The sequence below is a fragment of the Carassius gibelio genome, chromosome A14 (genome assembly GCF_023724105.1).
Source record: "Carassius gibelio isolate Cgi1373 ecotype wild population from Czech Republic chromosome A14, carGib1.2-hapl.c, whole genome shotgun sequence".
Lineage (NCBI taxonomy): Eukaryota > Metazoa > Chordata > Actinopteri > Cypriniformes > Cyprinidae > Carassius > Carassius gibelio.
Genome location: NC_068384.1, coordinates 5,094,559 through 5,112,299, shown reverse-complemented (window position 1 = coordinate 5,112,299; position 17,741 = coordinate 5,094,559). Strand labels below are relative to the sequence as shown.

The window sequence follows — 17,741 nt, the reverse complement described above, 5'->3', positions numbered from 1 at the left end:
CAATTATTCTTGAGTCCACCTAGGTGGCCTTTTCTCGGTTTGACTAAAATCTCTCAGGTGTGTTTCCGAAGCTTACCTCCTACAGAATCAATGCCTTTAACAGCTGTATAACTGCTATTGTCTGTGCAGACGGACTTAATCAAGAGTTCCCTCTGCCTTCTTTTCTGCAAATAGATAGTGTTTCATATGCACATGCCTTACTTCCACTAATGGAAAGCAGTCCATAACCGAACCACACTTCTTTTTTTGTTAGTATTCTCCTCCACCAACTGCTTTCTAAATCAAGGCTTTGCAGTCTATAAGAGAAAAATAGGATTAAAGTGTTTCGAAATGATAGGACACACAACAGAGTGTCTAAAGATACACAATATTTAATGGTTCAAGAAAAAATTCAAGACAAGAAAAAACATCACACCAAATGTAAATGAGAGTTTCTTATTCTTTTCATTTTTTTCTTTCTTTCTTTTTTTTTTTTGCATTTTACAGGGGTATGATATCAAGATATAGGCTATTTCAATTGTTCAACAGTGCTCGATTGCTGGCACATATGAAAGCTCACCTCTAAAGAAAGTAATAATTGTGAAATACAGCAAATGATGTTTAAATTACAAGCAGATTTAATATATCAGCAGTTTTATATTCTTTCAGATTCTATACAAGATACATAGTGTGTACATACATTATCCAGACACTGCTGTGCCAGTATACATACATGCACACACACACACAAACGCACGCGCACACATATAATAATATACAGTATGCATATGTTTTGAATACATTACAACAGAGATTGTCCTCATTTTTCATGATTTTTGTCTTTTATCAACTATTTTCAGCAAGTATAAACCACTTTTCCCTTTGTTTACACACACAGTATGTTAAAATTAGTTTCTCAGTGTTACTGCTAAGTATATCTATGTACACTTTGCTCTTTTTGTTTTCATACAGTGATGATGAGAATTGATTTGGTTTTTGTTAAGACGTGTTGGGGACTCAAAGTGTGTTGCGATTCTAGTCCTTCACACTAACTATAACACAACCGAGGAGATGATACTGAATACTGATTGGTGTCAGAACAAGGGTTTAGTGCTACAGAACACACTCAGCCAGCGGAGGTCAACTGGAATCACATGCAAATGAAGATGCCTGACTACTGGGACGGTCTGCCATAATATTTTCCTGAAGAAAAAACAAATACCATCAAAAAAGGAAAGAAACAACTCATTACCAAGGTTGCTTACATGATACATCAGGTAACAAACTTTTTAGAAAAGTACAAAAGTGCTAGAGGGGAGAATATCCATGCATATTGAGACCTTTTATGCATTTATTTATCACAAATGTCCTTATTTTTATTCATTCGCACACAATGTTTGTCTGTTTTCTTGATAAACCTTTGGCACTAATATAGTTGCTCCACTACTCAAAAATAGCTGTTTCAGATTTCAGCAAATGTTTATCTTCAGAAATTCATACATTTTTAAAGTCAACATGAAATAGCATTTGCAACACATTTAACTTCCGTAATTGTGACAATTTTTTCTTAAAAAGAAACGGGATATTCAATGAGAAAACAATGGCTTATATTTATCAATTGGGAAGTCACCAGAAGTCACTCTCAACAGTTAGGTTTTGTATTTGAGAATGCAGTGGATTCGTTTTGTTTTTGATGGTAATGCGCTACCGAATACACACACAAAAAAAAGAGGTGGGGTGAGCAGTAGCTCATTATAATTTAAAGAGACATGCACAAAATGTCGTGCTATGTACAGAGCTGTTTTTGACCATTGAGGAATTGGTCCCACTTTATTTTAGGTGGCCTTAACTACTATGTACTTACATAAAAAAATAAGTACAATGTACTTATTGTGTTCATATTGTATTGTAATACACTTTTGCTGCTATTGAGGTGGGATAGGGGTAAGGTTAGGGAGAGGGTTGGAGGTATGGGTAAGTTTAAGGGTGGGTTAAGGTGTAAAGTATGGGTCAACAGTGTAATTATAAATGTTATTACAGAAATTAAATACAGATGTAATTACAAGTAGTTTTTTTTTATATAAGTACAATGTAAAAACATGTATGTACACAATAAGTACACTGTACTACATTATTAATTAAAATGTAAGTACATAGTAGTTAAGGCCACTTAATATAAAGTGGGTCCGAGGAATTTTAACCAAAGTATGTCGCAGACATTTCATAAAGATCCTAAAGAATCATTCATACAGATGAATCATTCACAAAAACCCTACTGACATGCATTACGAGAGTGAACAGGGTCTGTTTGATTTCCTGTTGACTTTAAGAATGTAAAACCTCTGAATCTATGCAGTTCTGAAAAAAATATGCAAATATATTTCATATGTGTTGTGAAGCTCTACAGCTCTCTTCTGTTTTTAATCTTTGGAAATTTGATGATGATCTTTCTGTCCTTTGTAAGTAGGTGTTTTCTATTGTGTTTTGAATCAACAGAAGAAGTGATTATCAAGCAGTGTTAAGCAATACAGACACTATGGGTGATGTTAGTGTTTCAGACCTTTTCTTTCAAGCGTTTCTGATCTACTCTCTGATCTATTTTTAAAATTAGGAGAGTTAGGGTTGAGTCACCATCCTTATACTCTGTACTTTTACACCGTCCCAGCTCGCAGACATGCAAAAGCTTGTGCTAAAAACCAGGCCACAGCTACCTTCCCTTAATAGAGTCCCACGCTACAATTATTCCTCTTAATCAAGAGTGTTCAACAGATCTTAAATTGCTGCCAGAGTGATTGTCAGTTCTCTCGCATTAAAGAGCAACACACTCCAACACGTCTCGCTGTGACACATTTCTTGTCGCTGGCACGTACACTATTTCATAGTGAAGTAATTTTTTGGATCACTGACCCAAATATTTCTGTGTCATTAGTATATACTAAGGAGAACTGTTGGCGTATTAAATTTGTGCTGATTTCACAACCTGCACTGCGTCTGTGGGATTACTTGATGTCTCTGTTTGAATGAACTGGATGAAAAAATGACACGATTGTAAGCAAACTTCTACTTCACTTAGCAGTCATTACATCCGCACAATACACATCTACATCTTAAGGCTGTTTCATTGACATCATCATATATAAATCTTGCAAACACTTACGCAAGTTTAAAAAGAAGTGCGCACCATACAGTCACACGCATACGCACACACACATTCAAAAGGTAGCCAATTATGCTATTATAGAGCAGCGTTCTGCTTCTATAGCAGTTATGGTGATTACTGATCAAAGTAATTATACTATTGGGAGATTCTTGTAATTGGTTCCACAGCACTTATTATGGTGCATAAATTGTATATATATGAAGAGAAAAACTTGATATAGTAGTACGAAAAAACAAAGGACGTCTTTTTAGTCATGTCTGTGCCTCTGCTAATGAGAAAATGTTGAAAATAAGCGGGTTTCTTATAATGGCAGAGAAAGGGTGTCAGATGCATGGAAACTACCAACATGCCGAACATCAGAGGAAGGCTCTAAGCTCACCAGGGAGAAAAAAAAGCTAACGTCAAAGTATAAGAAGAAAAAAGTACCCGAATACATAAAAGTTTCTATGTGTTAACACCGAGCAAGGCTAATTTTTGCAGAGAGGCTTAGCTGTATCTGTAGTCTTGACAGAGTAAGCAGCACATACAGGGGCATGGAACTCGTTCTCTTTAGCAGAATAAAACTGACTCAGGCAGAATCTCAGCTGGAAACGACGCACTTCACCAAAGCTGAAAGAAATACTGCAGTCACCCAGCGCTCACACATTACACTTAGCCTTATTGACTACGCTTACATGCCTCGTAATATTCCGAATGCGGTTCTTAACGCATTGTTTGGTTTGCAAGCATGTCTGTGATCATGTGCAAAGCACAAGGAAATAACCACTGGCTTTTTTTAAAAATATATAATTATATAGGAATATCAGTGCGCATGTAAACATATGCAATGATTTCTTCCGCCAGCACACACTTAAAAGTAATTTGTTAAGTTGCATTCAAGAGGCACAAAAAAAGAAAAAAAAAAAGAAAAATTATATATATATTGTCCCTTTTGATCAACAGTAAAGCTTAATTCACTTGCCACTAATCTGTCACTAAGACACATTTCACACCATTTTTTTTTTCACTTGAGGAGCTACTTTGGTCTATATCTACCAGTTGTCTACTGTACATGTTTCAGTTACACAGAGGATACCGAGAGCTACCGTCCTTTGCTTTAACTTTCCCTTCTGCTGAGTTTAGAAACATCCTGTGTCATGAAACATTTGACACATGCTAATAACGATCAGAACCCGTCAGCTTTTCCATTTCAATCACTCTCATTATGCAGTGCTCTGAGGCCTACCCTCGCTTCTACAGCTGATGCTCGTGCAGGAAGGCTGAAGGACCTCCGCTCGTGGACGTCTGAGAGCTGGACGTGGCGGAAAAGCTTGCTAGAGGGATGACCTTGATGGGATCCTCTTTTTTGCTGCAGTGTCTCTCAAGTGTGTTGTAGAATTGGGGCCGGTTGCTCCCTTTGTCCAGATCATCTTTGGGCACTGACCTGCCAAGGGTGTGACGCCCATCTGCCTTGGTCCCCCGTGCCCAGCTTTGTTGAAAACCAAAGGAGGGCAGAGTGGCGGCGCCGGACGTCTGGAATTGGGTCAGCGCTGGCGGCATCCAGCAGCTGTCAGAATGACCCAGGATCAGACATTCCTGGGTACAGGTCTCCGAGGCCTCGGCGAGAGCTTTCTGCAGGTTCACTTCAATAGCTGTGGATGATGAAATGACAAATGTGGAGGCTCAGTCAAGAGGTGAACATGGAAGACAAAATAAATTATACTTTCTCTTACTGCTAAAGTGATACAAAGTTGGAGCTATCAAAAGGTAACCCATAAATGTCAGCTTCTGAGAGAAATAAAAGGCAGTAATAAATGTTTAATTCATCTCAAAATGACAAAAACAACACCAGTTCTTTTAATTTAAATGGTATTCCCATGGTCCTAAGTGTTTACCTACAATATGCACTGAATTCCCTGTGGCTTAATTAAATTTTTAAAAAAAATCTCTGTTGTTCGTGTCTGAGATTGGCTTTTTATATATTAAAGAATAAATGAACAGCTCTAAAACCGTTGTTTATTTTAATCGCAGTCATTGTGGTGCACTTTTTCTTCTGCTGATGTCTCCTACTTAAATCAAGTCAATTAAGACAAATCAAATGGAAACATAGCAGTTCTTCCTTCTTCACCTACTTGTTAGCGAAGCCGACACGTACAGTATTAGGTGCAGTACACTTGCTACAGTAACTGCCAGCAACAGAACGTGATTTGCTCAAAGAAAAGAGAACATAAAATACAGGACCTCAACTTTCTTATCTCATTAAACTTGCTCTGACATCACATGCGAGATGTGCCAAGAAAAACGGCCTCAGTATTGAGCCCCAGTCATAAAGCCTGTCAACTCTAATAATTAGAATGTAAAACAGTGCTTGTGGAGGCAGGCTGGAGCCCTACAGCGGCGCATGTATATCTTAACCGTCTAAGAAAAGGAGAGCCCTGTATGAACATCACTTCGCTCATGCTGGTCCCCACTCCAAGATGACATCTAGAAATAATTTAGCATATTTGCATAAGCAAAGATGTTAGAAATAATTGAAAGGGACTATGTCTGATTTCTCTGCATTACATGGTTGGGTTATTTTTGTTATTCTTTTTACCACCAGGAGCCAATTTAGTTTTTGCTTTTTTATGTTCAGTATTTATGCAGAGGGAAATCCAAATATTCTCGATAGCAGAAATACAGATTAAATATTAACACATTTACCCAAAGTGACAGACTTTGCATTCAATACATTTCATCAGTTCATGCATTTCTTGGGAGTCAAACCCACGGCCTTGCATTGCTAGCACCATGATTTAATATTTGAGCGACAGATATCCTTACCATGTTACTGATCGTCAGAGAACACTACCATAGGTATTCATGGTTTTCACAACCATAGGCTGCATAATGTTGACATTTTCCATTAAAATTCATAGGTTTTAGTGTGAATGTTAAGCAGCTTCTGAAATGTTGACCGTTCCAAGATGGTGGACATGGTGGTGTGTCTGGAGCAGTCGAATGAGGGATGTATGTTTCTAGATATCTATGATTTGAGTTATAGGAGCCGCATGAAAAACAAATATGTAAACAACCCCCCCAACCCCCCCCCCCCCCCCCCCCGATTTCTACTAAACATGTGTCATTATACTCAAGTGCAAGTGCAAACACAGACCCTTGACATGCGCACTGGAAAGTTTCATCCTTGTCCAGTGACTGTGCTATTTCTCTCCAGGAGTAAAAATATGTCTTTGTACTTTGTACAACTTTAAAACAATGCTAGAATGCAGTGGTGGACAGTAATGGAGTAGCTTTACTTCGTTACTGTACTTAAGTAAATTTTTCAAGTATCTGTACTTTACTGGAGTAGTTTTATTTTGACTAAATTTTACTTTTACTTCACTACATTCCAAAGCATAAGATCGTACTTTTAACTTCACTACATTTCATAAAACATATCGTTACTCCCTATAATAGGGATTGGGCGTCGTGACGTCATTACTTGGCGTGGAAGCCAAGTTGACTGCCTCCTTTACTGCCACTCGGACTACTGCGCAGTGTTTAGACATACTCCCTCTCATCACTGTGTGTTAATTTGATTAATTAAAAATCTATTTTAACCATTTTCAACCGTTGCTGTATTGTGGGGTGTAATAGCGCAACACATAATCGCCATGGGGAAAGTAAAATGAGAATGGATTAACTTTACACCGCTATCATGCTTGGAGGCGCGACTACGGAGACCATAACATCTGAATATTAATTTATATAGCTTAAAGGCAGGGTAGGTAAATGTATAAAAAACCTTTTTCCCAAATTTGTTTCAACTTTATTTATATATCAATACATAATTAAAATGTAAGTACTCTGAAAAAGAAAGTATAAAAATTGAGTGTCTGTAGACCTCTCACGACTGTTTTAAAAGACAGCTCATTATTTCCATTCACTCCACCCCCTCCCTTCTGGGCTCCTTCCAAAGCCACGCCCCCAAAACACATGAACGCGCAACTCCGACCACTGAGCTGGAAGACGCATTATTTACCTGAGACAAGCGGACAGGAAGGAGCACAGTGCATGTAGTGACATCATGTCAGAATCACATGTAATAAAAATAACTTTATATGAAGCTAAACCTGTTCGCGACTCGGCTGATTCAGATCGGCACTTCGGAGCCTGTTCGCGACTCGGTTGATTCAGATCGGCACTTCGGAGCCTGTTCGCGACTCGGTTGATTCGGATCAGCACTTCGGAGCCTGTTCGCGACTCGGTTGATTCGGATCGTCACTTCGGAGCCTGTTCGCGACTCGGTTGATTCGGATCGTCACTTCGGAGCCTGTTCGCGACTCGGTTGATTCGGATCGGGACTTCGGAGCCTGTTCGCGACTCGGTTGATTCGGATCGGCACTTCGGAGCCTGTTCGCCACTCGGTTGATTCAGATCGGGACTTCGGAGCATGTTCGCGACTCGGTTGATTCAGATCGCCACTTCGGAGCCTGTTCGCGACTCGGTTGATTCAGATCGCCTCGGAGCATGTTCGCGACTCGGTTGAATCAGATCGGGACATCGGAGCATGTTTGAGATTTTTTTTTAAATTCAGATCTGGACATCGAAGCAGGAAGTGTTTGTCAAACAGTTAATTTGTGATAAATGAATATTTGGACTTGAGGCTTTTTTTTAACCTGTCGATTCAGCATGTACATGGACCAACACACAAAGGTGGACACACTCTAGTATTAATCATCAGTAGAGCTCCAAACTTTTCATCTATTTAAGGACGTTATTCATAACCTTGCTGAATATAAGTAAATATTGTTAGCTGATGCTAACTGTCTAGCTAACAAGCTTGCTGGTGCTAACTTGAGGTAATTTTTATAAATAATGTCCAAATATTTTTTTTCAATCACCTATATATATATATATATATATATAAGAGGGGAGGAGATGCAACCCATTTGGCCAGGGGTGTTTTTACACCCCAGACAAGGTTTGAGAAGGAAAAAATCATTATGAAAATATAATTATATTTTCCTTAAAATCTTCAGGCCTTATTATCATGTCATATATAACTGTGATGTTCTGTAAAACAACAAACTTTAAAATACTTTGTTCTTACTGGTGAAAATCAGATGGTCATCTCTGTTTTCCCTCAGGTAGGCCTACATCACAGTGTAAGCTTCACAGTGAACATTACTCTCGTCAGCGTAGTCCATATCAACAACAAAAATATATCTTGACTCCATATAGTGGTTATTTTGGAAAAAATCCCAGGTATTTGAGCAGTAGGATTATAAAAAAAAAAAAAAAAAGTGCTAATATAAAATTAAATTAGCCTATATAAAATTGCAAACATCTATCTTTCAGTACTTTTTTACTTAAGTACATAAAATATTGAGTACTTTTGTACATTCACTTGAGTAAAATTGAAAAAGGAGTACTTTTACTTTTACTGGAGTAATATTTTATTATACGAATCTGTACTTTTACTCAAGTACTTGATTTGTGTACTTCGTCCACCACTGCTAGAATGCCACTCCAAATTGGACATCTGGGACAAACCAGTCAACCCAAACTTCAGTTTGACAGTTTGCAAGAAGGGCGGCGACCAATAGAGAGCTGGTTCATGAGGAACATGAAAATGTGTGTGAAAATATATTGTATGAATGTGCAAAATAATATTGTTTGTTCATCAATAAATGCATACCTATTTTTTTTTTCTTCAAATACCTACTAGTAAGACAGATATTTAGTGCTAATGTCTGGAATACTGTACTATTACATTTGACATTGACATTGAATAACAAATGAAAAATCACTGATTTTAGGACAGTCTGAATGTTAATTTCCCCCTAATTGGCAGCATATGAAATGTTCTTGAGTCATGGTGCCATTCTGTGATGTGACTGGACACACTCGCAGGTCAGAAGTGGGATATTCCCATCTATGACTTATGACTTGTTGTGGTCTCCAGTAGTTTGTTGTTGTTCAGTTTATTAAATGTCTTTTTTGATTAAAAAAACAACAGGACTGGACGTGTTCCCACCAATCAAGGTGTATCTGCAAGTGGACCATACAAAGTATATGAGGTTAGAATAATTGGGCTGCACATACACCTTGCAGACGATATTTATGCCACATACACAATGCATATGCTTGCACACATAAAAACTGAAGTATATTGAGGGCTTTAGACAGCTTACTAGGTTTTGGAACAGAACTATAGTATGCTCTTGTTTTACATGTCAGTTTGTCTTAATAGAACTAGACAGAAAAGCACAGAAAGCTATAAACAGAAAGAGAGAAAAGAGCGAGAGAGATGTGGCCACATCCTCCCGGTCTTACTCTGCCATAGTCTGCCTCAGAGCATCAGTGCATAAATCAGTGGAGCGGTAAACGTGTCACCTTTCAGAGGGTCACTAACTTCATTAAGGAAAAATGATGCAGCTCACTCTCTGAGCAAGCAGAATGAGTCCTGGCCAGGTTGCTCTCGGAGGCTGCAGTAAATCACCCCAGAGCTGCTTTGGAAATTGGAGGCGTCTTACAGAGACATTGCTCTTTTGAGGGGCTGAGCGCATCACACCACGGTGGAAACATTCATGCCTGTAGACACAATATAGAATGTAGAGGCCCTAATACATTTGCTGAGAAGTGCGTGAGACACCTTTAGTGCATTTGCCCAGCAGGTCCATGTGTGTGTGTGTGTGTGTGTTTGTTTATGAAGCCAATCAGAACAAGCTGGGGAGAATATGTGCGCAATTACATTATGTGCAAAAGGTGTTTTGAAACCACGCTACTTTCCAGTGTGCAGAGGCACAGCATGAGCTGTCAGTGGCGCTATGTCAACAGCCAGGAGAGCTTCTATTTTTTGTATGTGATATTTCACATTAAACAGCTCTAAAGATGTAGTCCGTATCAGTTTCTCCTCCACAGGGACTAGAACTGCTTGACTGATGTTTGTGACAGAGCTGAATGTTTTCGTCAGCCCGAGGCAGCGGCTCACTCTGATGCTGTTTAAGTGCTTTTTGTATTCAGGGGAATCACTGCTCTCCCGTTGAGCTTTTAAAAAAGAATCAGCCCCCACGTGCTCTGGTCTGCACATACATAGATGTGTCGGTAAAGTGCACGTTTGGGGCTAAGAGATAGTATTTTTAATTTCACCTTCTGCAGAAAAAAAATAAATAAAATGTCGTGCGAGGTAATGATATTTACATTATTGCAAAACATAGGCTTAAAAATGTCAAGCCTATTTGCTCTGAGAGTAATAGAGCTTCTAGTAATGGCTCGCATTTAAAGCAAATTGTCTGCAGATTGAAACATTTCTCAAAATAGCCAGTGGTTATTGATCGAAGTCCCAGGCTGATTCACACTTGTAATTACAGCAGTGTGAACGCTTGAAGATAGTTTCAATCTTCCCCTGCAAACACTGCCTAACACTGTCGTCAGAGATTGGTAATCGGTTCATTCCCGTATGACAAACCGCAAAGGTCTTCTTTTGTTCCAAAATCGGAGCTTTATTTTCCAAACTAAAACAAAAGAAAAGTGTTCCAATCCCTAACGGAATAGTTCACCCACATGTGAATCATCATTTACTCCTCCTCCAGTTGTTCTAAACCTGTGTGAATTCCTTTCTTCAAAAGAAGATATTTTAAAGAGTGTTGCTGACCAAACATTTGCTGGTCCCTATTGGCTTACATAGTATTTTAGTATTTTTTCATAAAGGAAATCAATGTGGATAATTTGAAGATATTTTGAAGAATGTTTGCAACCAACTGTATGGTTACCATCATTTTTTTTTTTTTCTGTTTTTCTGTTTATTTTGTTCAACATAAACTCATACAAAGGTGTGTTTCCCAAATCATGGTCACAAGTTCCTTCATTACTAAAATAGTTCAATGATTTAATGTTTCCTGAAACCAGAGTTCAAATGAACATTCGCAAACTGCACAGCAAACTTACGTGGCTGGAACTACAACTGTCGACCTGCGGTTAGAATCATATTTACTTGTTAGTAAGACATTTAGACTTAAATAAATGATGCTCTTGGGTCCAATATGCAAGCTAACATGCAGTACAATCTATATCTTCCATTATTTTTATATTTATATACACATTTGTATACATATGTTTTTTCCTGTACAGAATCAAACATTACATTAAGCTAAATGATAGAACAAAAATAGTAAATTAGCCATCAGGTGCCATGGTCAAAGCAACAGTATCTCAGAGATCTCAAATAAAATGAAATTAGCAGAAGTTATGACTCCACCTCATGTGTGCTATGTCATTAATAACTGTTGAATCAATGAAGTTCAAATGACGGAGATGCGACCGTGTTCGGGAAACATTCGTAAATTGCTAGTTCATTTACACAACAATTTATTGTACTATGGTGGTTAAACAGGGAGATACGGGAAATGCTCCCAAGGGTTGGAACAACTTGAGAGAGAGTAAATATAGATTGAATGCTCATTTTGGGGTAGATCGATTCTACGAAAATCGATACGAAAAATTCTACAAAAAAAACAAACAAAAAAAAAACAACGAAATAAGCCAGTATCTTTGTGTGCATGTGTGTATCAATATTGCATGTTGAAAAAGCTTGCACAATGGGATCCAAAAGTAGTTTTTCAAATACACAATACATAAATTAACATGCCTATCAAAACCTGAGCTTATTGTTTTTTTCAAAATAAAACCAAAGAAAAGAATATCAATTCTTTTAAAACCTCTGAACATAATAGAGTGTGAAAACTGAAAAGGAATTGTTGTAAAGTTTGTTAAATACATTATGACATCTCGCTGTCTACACAGTGATACAAGGTTATATGACAATAAATGCTTTTGAGGAAAGAAAAACAACAACAGTTATCACATAAAATGAACCAACATGTGGCTGGGCTATAGTGACATTTACATAAACACACTATCAGACAGCATGGGACGCTCCTGGTCAGGACGTGTGATGAAAAGGTGCTCGTGCTGACAATAAGAACGGATGACAATTTGTGACAGGGCTGTTAAGCAAAGCAGCACGACCTGAATATAACTTGATGGGATTTACATCAAGGATGCCATAGAGATGATTACTCAAGTCATTATGTTAGCATGTACAAACCCATTACAACCAATTAGAGGACTAATTGCATAAATATAGAAAATCATCTCTCACCCCTCTCTTTCTCCTGTCTAAACATTATCCTGTTGACTGTAGAGCTTAAGAAAAACAGCACATTTCTGCATGGAGCAGTGAGCTTTATGTCACATGAGATAATTCAACCTTGGATTTTATTGAACAACATATATGTAATTATGTTATAAATATATATACACACACACACACACACATACATATAATGTGATACTCTATTTAGTGTTTCTTTGCTTAAAGTGTGTTGGGTTGTAAGGGTTGTGCTTTTTTCGAAATGCAAATGATCAAGTAATGAGTCTCCATGAAGTTCACTGAGCCAAAACATACCCACTGAGGGGGTACACTGTGGCATATTTGATCAAAGTTTAGTATCGTTTCAGCCATGTATGCATGTATTTAATTGGCGCACTTGATCCGAGCACAGTTGGAACTCTTGAGGACAGGAGAAGAACATGACAAGAGAGAATATCCATACTAAATTAAGGATATTATTATAGTTTCATCAGCTGACAACCTTAAGACCTGAAGGAGGGCTGGAGTTTCTTACAAATTCATTGAGATCCAGATGTCTGAGAACACTAGTGAAGATACTTCTATTTGGCATTTTTTTTATTTATTTCTATTTTTTCCATTACACATTAGTAAGAAAAAATAAATAAATAAAGAACAACATAAATTTCATATCTCTCATTACAGAGGCTATGATTTTCACTCATGACATTTTGGGGAATGAATGGATGAATAAATAAATAAACAAAATGTTTTTAATTTATTAATGTTTTGAACTAGGTATTTTGTAACAGTATCTCTCATGCCATTTGATTATGGAAAAAAACTAAAATAAAAAATAAAACAATAAATAAATAAATTATTTTAATTTATGAGGGTTTTGAACTAGGCATTGTTGTAACAAAACCTGGGTTAGTTTTAACAGTTTCACTCATGTCATTAGTTTGAAAAATACAAAACAAACAAAAACAAAACGAAAACAACAACAACAACAAAAACTAAACCTAACTAAACTAACTAAATAAACGTCTTTAATTTAAGAGCATTTTGAGCTATTGTTGAAAACAATAGACTGTATAAAAACATTGACGTAGTGTCTGTGATGTCACCCGTAGATTTCTTAAAAGTGTTTTTGACACCACGCGTCACTTCTGAATAATCGAAAAAGGGGCAAAGAGGGTGGAGCTGGTTGCTGAAACCACACCCACCAACTCGACGGTGGTGACAGCAGGGGCAATCCACCTGCCACTGAAGTGGCCACGCCCTTAATTATGCAGAACTTTAAGGCTTAGTATAATTGAAACGGATGAGTTATATAAAAAATATTCCCCCTTCACAGTTATCAGGAAGGCCAAAATTAGCTATGTAGACCAAAATCACAAGAGAGAACGGAATGTTGCCGCTCGTTGAAAACACTTGTGACTGAATCACAGTTACTAAGATCTAATGAGCATCGTGTGCTTTAGCAAGAACATCCCACTCTCTGTGAAGGAGTTGATTTGGTCTGTGTCACAAGTTGACTTATCTGATTAGCGAACTAGAAATACTACACTGTTTAAAATATTTCTCATTCATTTTACATGAGTGATTTTTTTTTTTTTTTTATCATTCTTAAATCTTATTAGACTTTCCATGCCAAGTTTTCATTGTGTCCACAGTCTTCTGGACTCTGCAATACAGATGAAACAAAAGGCATGAGCTTCATGCAAATTCCATGCTTTCAAAAAAAATGACATTTGAAAGATAATAATTGAGTTTGTAATTACATGGACTTTATCATTTTATTACACACCTACTCTGACTCCACATCTAGATTGGCAAATGGATGGTCATTAATAATAATGGAGCTATTTAACCCCATGGGGGTTTTACAAGGGGAAAGATGCCATTTTTCACTCAAGGGTTGGACACAACCATCAGGTGAAATAAGAGACCCACTTTTCATTCTCATGAATCAGGGAAAGGCCACTTATACTGCAGGCTAGATGCATTTCATCACCAGCTCCACTCCAGCACCAGTCTCGTATTTCATCGCTGCTTATGAGTGATTTACACTTTTACTTTTGCAGAGGAGATCCGTATGATCTCACGCTGCTCTTAGCTATTATATATTCATGAAGTCCCAAATGTACAAATGTACAGTGGGATGTAAACTGTGACATGCATCACAAAAATAAATTACAACTGGAGGCCAGGGGCATGCAACACTGCAATATGTTAAGGACATTCTGTGGAGCCATACAACATATTTTATACACTTGTGGGAGCTTTTCGGCATCTTCACAAGTCCTACTTAAAAGATTTCAGCAGCTAAAGATTACCTTTCAAATTAAATGATGACTTTGTAAATTGTTATAATGCATTTAACAAATTAATTTCATTAACAAATTGGTAGCCAAAATCATTTTTTAACTTTAAACTGCTGTTTCTGGATTAAATACGAGTCCTCTATCCATAATACTGCTTTCTTCAGTGAAAAAGTTGTTTTGTCTGCATAAGGAGAGAAATATGCAACAGATCAAGCACTGTTTAGAAGTGAAATCAATGCATATATTTTTCACTTCACAAGATGTTGTGTGGATTTTTGTGATGTTTTTATCAGCTGTTTGGACTCTCATTCTGACGGCACCCATTCACTGCAGAGGATCCATTAGTGAGCAAGTCAAGTAATGAAAAATTTCTCCAAATCTGTTCTGATGAAGAAACAAACTCATCTTCATCTTCAATGGATTGAGGATGAGTACATTTTCAGCTATTTATTTATTTTTTGGTTGTTTGTGTGTGAGAACTATTCTTTTAACAGTGCAAGACCCTGAAAACACAGCAAGATGTGACACAGCGACCAAATACAGCAGTCTGAGACATGCATACATTCAATGGGGAAACATAGCACACACAGACTACAAGAAGGCTTTAATCTTATGTTCAGTGATGTGGAAATATAACAAATAATAAATACACTGACTCTTAAAGTACCTTTTTATTTAGGCATATTGCTTTACTTATCTGCTACAATAATATCCGAATTATCTTTGGGGTGTGTGTGTGGGATGGGGGAAAGGGTGGAAGGGGGATTCTCAACAATTATTCACACGTGTGTTTAATTGTGATTAATATGATTATTTAATCAGCTTATCATGTAATTAGTTTGATATTATACTAAGTTGTTAATCAGTGTAATTACTGATTTGATTGAAGAGTAATCAGAGAAAAATAAACAGCTGTGGAATATAGATAGTATATGTTGAAAAATGCCCTATTTGAGATTAAATGACCGATTGACAAACAGCGTGACAACTTCAGGGGGAAGTTATAATTCACTATTGCACAGCTGAGTTGCTCTGGGGTCCAGCAGAATACGGAGTGTTTTTTTTTTTTTTTTTGAATAATGGCCCCCTGAATATGTAAAGTACACATTCCACCATCTGTTAGTCGGCAGTGTAAAAAAAAAAAAGTACTACAAAACGAACAACCTTGAGGGCAACACATGTGCTGTTTCCTGTATTTGAATAAAAATCTGGCACAGATGATTTCTCCTCATGAAAAAGAGCATCTTACAAAGAGAAGCATGTGCTTTTCGCCTGGCAAATGTTCAGAATGGTATCTTCTCAATTTGCTACTTGTTTATCATCTTTCACACCTGCGCAACAGACACTGCTTACAACACGAGGATATTCACAGTAAGAGTGCTTTCTTACGGATACATTCGTCCCAACAACAATGACCTGGCTTTGTTACTGAGGACATTTTTTTCTATTTAATTTGAATTATTATGTTTAATTACACAATGCACAATAATTATAACTTCTGATTGGTCGTGGAGGAATCAAGTCTTATAAATCATTAACAAACACTGTACAATTATTTAATTGACTTAAACTAATATTTTCATCTTTTTCAAACCACATTTAATTGTCTCAATCCTTATGAAATGGTAACCACTGTGGCATAGCAAGGATGCGCTATATTTCTCAAGCTGATAAGTATAAAATAAGAGTGGAGTTGACTGACAGCACCTCAACACATTTTTAATGTGCATATTTTTAGGTGCTTATTTCACAGTGCAGCCATGAAAAAAAGTGGCCTTTAATTTATAGCAGTCACAGCGGGATTCATTCACTAATGATTGCACATAATATGCAATTTTTTTTTGCAGATTTTACATAATGTGTATGCAAAAATATTCCAGGTGTGTACATGCATAAATGTGTTACTTTCATTCTAATAGTGATAAATTAAGATTATTCTAAATGAGTATGAGCTTCTGCATGAAGTTGGTAATTAGCATAATACTACAAGCACAAACCGTCACCATATAATGGCTTTACAAACAGCCTCTCCTGTAAAGCTATTTGTCACACTCTACCAGTGTACCCTTATGCTCTAAAAATGTGCTTTCGCCTGAGCTAGAACACTATGTCCTTATATAGGCCTAAAACAAGAAGTATTTAGACTACTGTTTCTAGATTACTCTTTATGGTTGTCAAACGTTAGTGGAATGTTTCTGTGATAAAGAGCACCTGTGGTGACTCTGCTATAGGACACCTGTGTGAACTTGAGAGGAACTGACTTCATACATCCACTAAATATCACCTTGGGACAACTTGGTTAAAACAAATGGCAAAAATGGCTGGAAAAAGTGAAGTTAGATTCGAAAAAAGCATAATGTCTTCAGCAGAACCCACATAGTTTGATATTTTGTTATCTGTGAAATTACAGCATTTGTGAGTGTGACTTGCAGCCATAGTTCCAACTGTATTTGTCATTGTCAATACAGTGGAACTTTCCAAACACATTTAGGAACAATCAAAGAACTTTAATTTCTGGGTAAACTGTCCAAAATACTTATTGGAGCCACCATACATTATCGTTCAAGAGTTTCCTCCATACATTATCGTTAAAGAGTTTGGGTTCAGAACTTTTTTTTTCAGAAAAGGTATAAATTGTCAAGTCAAGACTTTTAAAATCTTACAAAAGTTTTCTAGTTCAGATAATTCTGTTCTTTTTAACCTTTCAGTCTATCAAAAAACCATGACTGTTTTCAACATTGATAATAATAATATATATCATTGAACAGCAAATATCGAAGGTATAGGTCACCCAAAAATGAAAATTCTGTCATTAATTATTAGGTCAGTCATGTCGTTCCAAACCCATAAGACCTTTGTTCATCTTTGGAACACAAATTAACCCTCTGAACCTCCATAGACAGCAATGCAACTGCCACGTTAAAGTCATTAAAATAACAGTAAAAAACAAATAAATAAATAATTTATTCAGTCTTTGAAACAGGTTCATGAAAGTACCATGCCGTTTTCAGTGCCATGCATTTGGCACTTTTGTGAATGGCGGTGCAGACTGACACGAAAGAGAAGAAATTGTTGAATAAAGTCCTTATTTTTGTTTTCTTTGCACACAAAATCTATTCTTTTAGCTTTTTCAGCTTTAACGATGTCACATGGACTGATGTAATGAAGTCCTTACTTTCTG

The 17,741-nt window shown here is 37.0% G+C and overlaps 1 protein-coding gene across 2 annotated transcripts in view; it reads right to left on the bottom strand.

Moving 5' to 3' along the window:
• Positions 1–470: 470 nt before the first annotated feature.
• The window catches only part of LOC128026944 (protocadherin-11 X-linked-like), a 151,364-nt gene continuing 134,093 nt past the window's right edge, over positions 471–17,741 (bottom strand). Inside the window, exons 6-7 of one of the 2 annotated variants that reach the window (XM_052614235.1) lie at positions 4,365–4,770; positions 471–1,182 (exon numbers count right to left, since the gene is read on the bottom strand). In XM_052614235.1, the coding sequence (XP_052470195.1) occupies positions 4,373–4,770 (398 nt within the window). In that variant the 3' untranslated portion in view covers positions 471–1,182; positions 4,365–4,372. Of the gene's footprint in view, positions 1,183–4,073; positions 4,771–17,741 lie in introns of those variants that run through there. The other variant, XM_052614234.1, reaches the window with a different exon arrangement.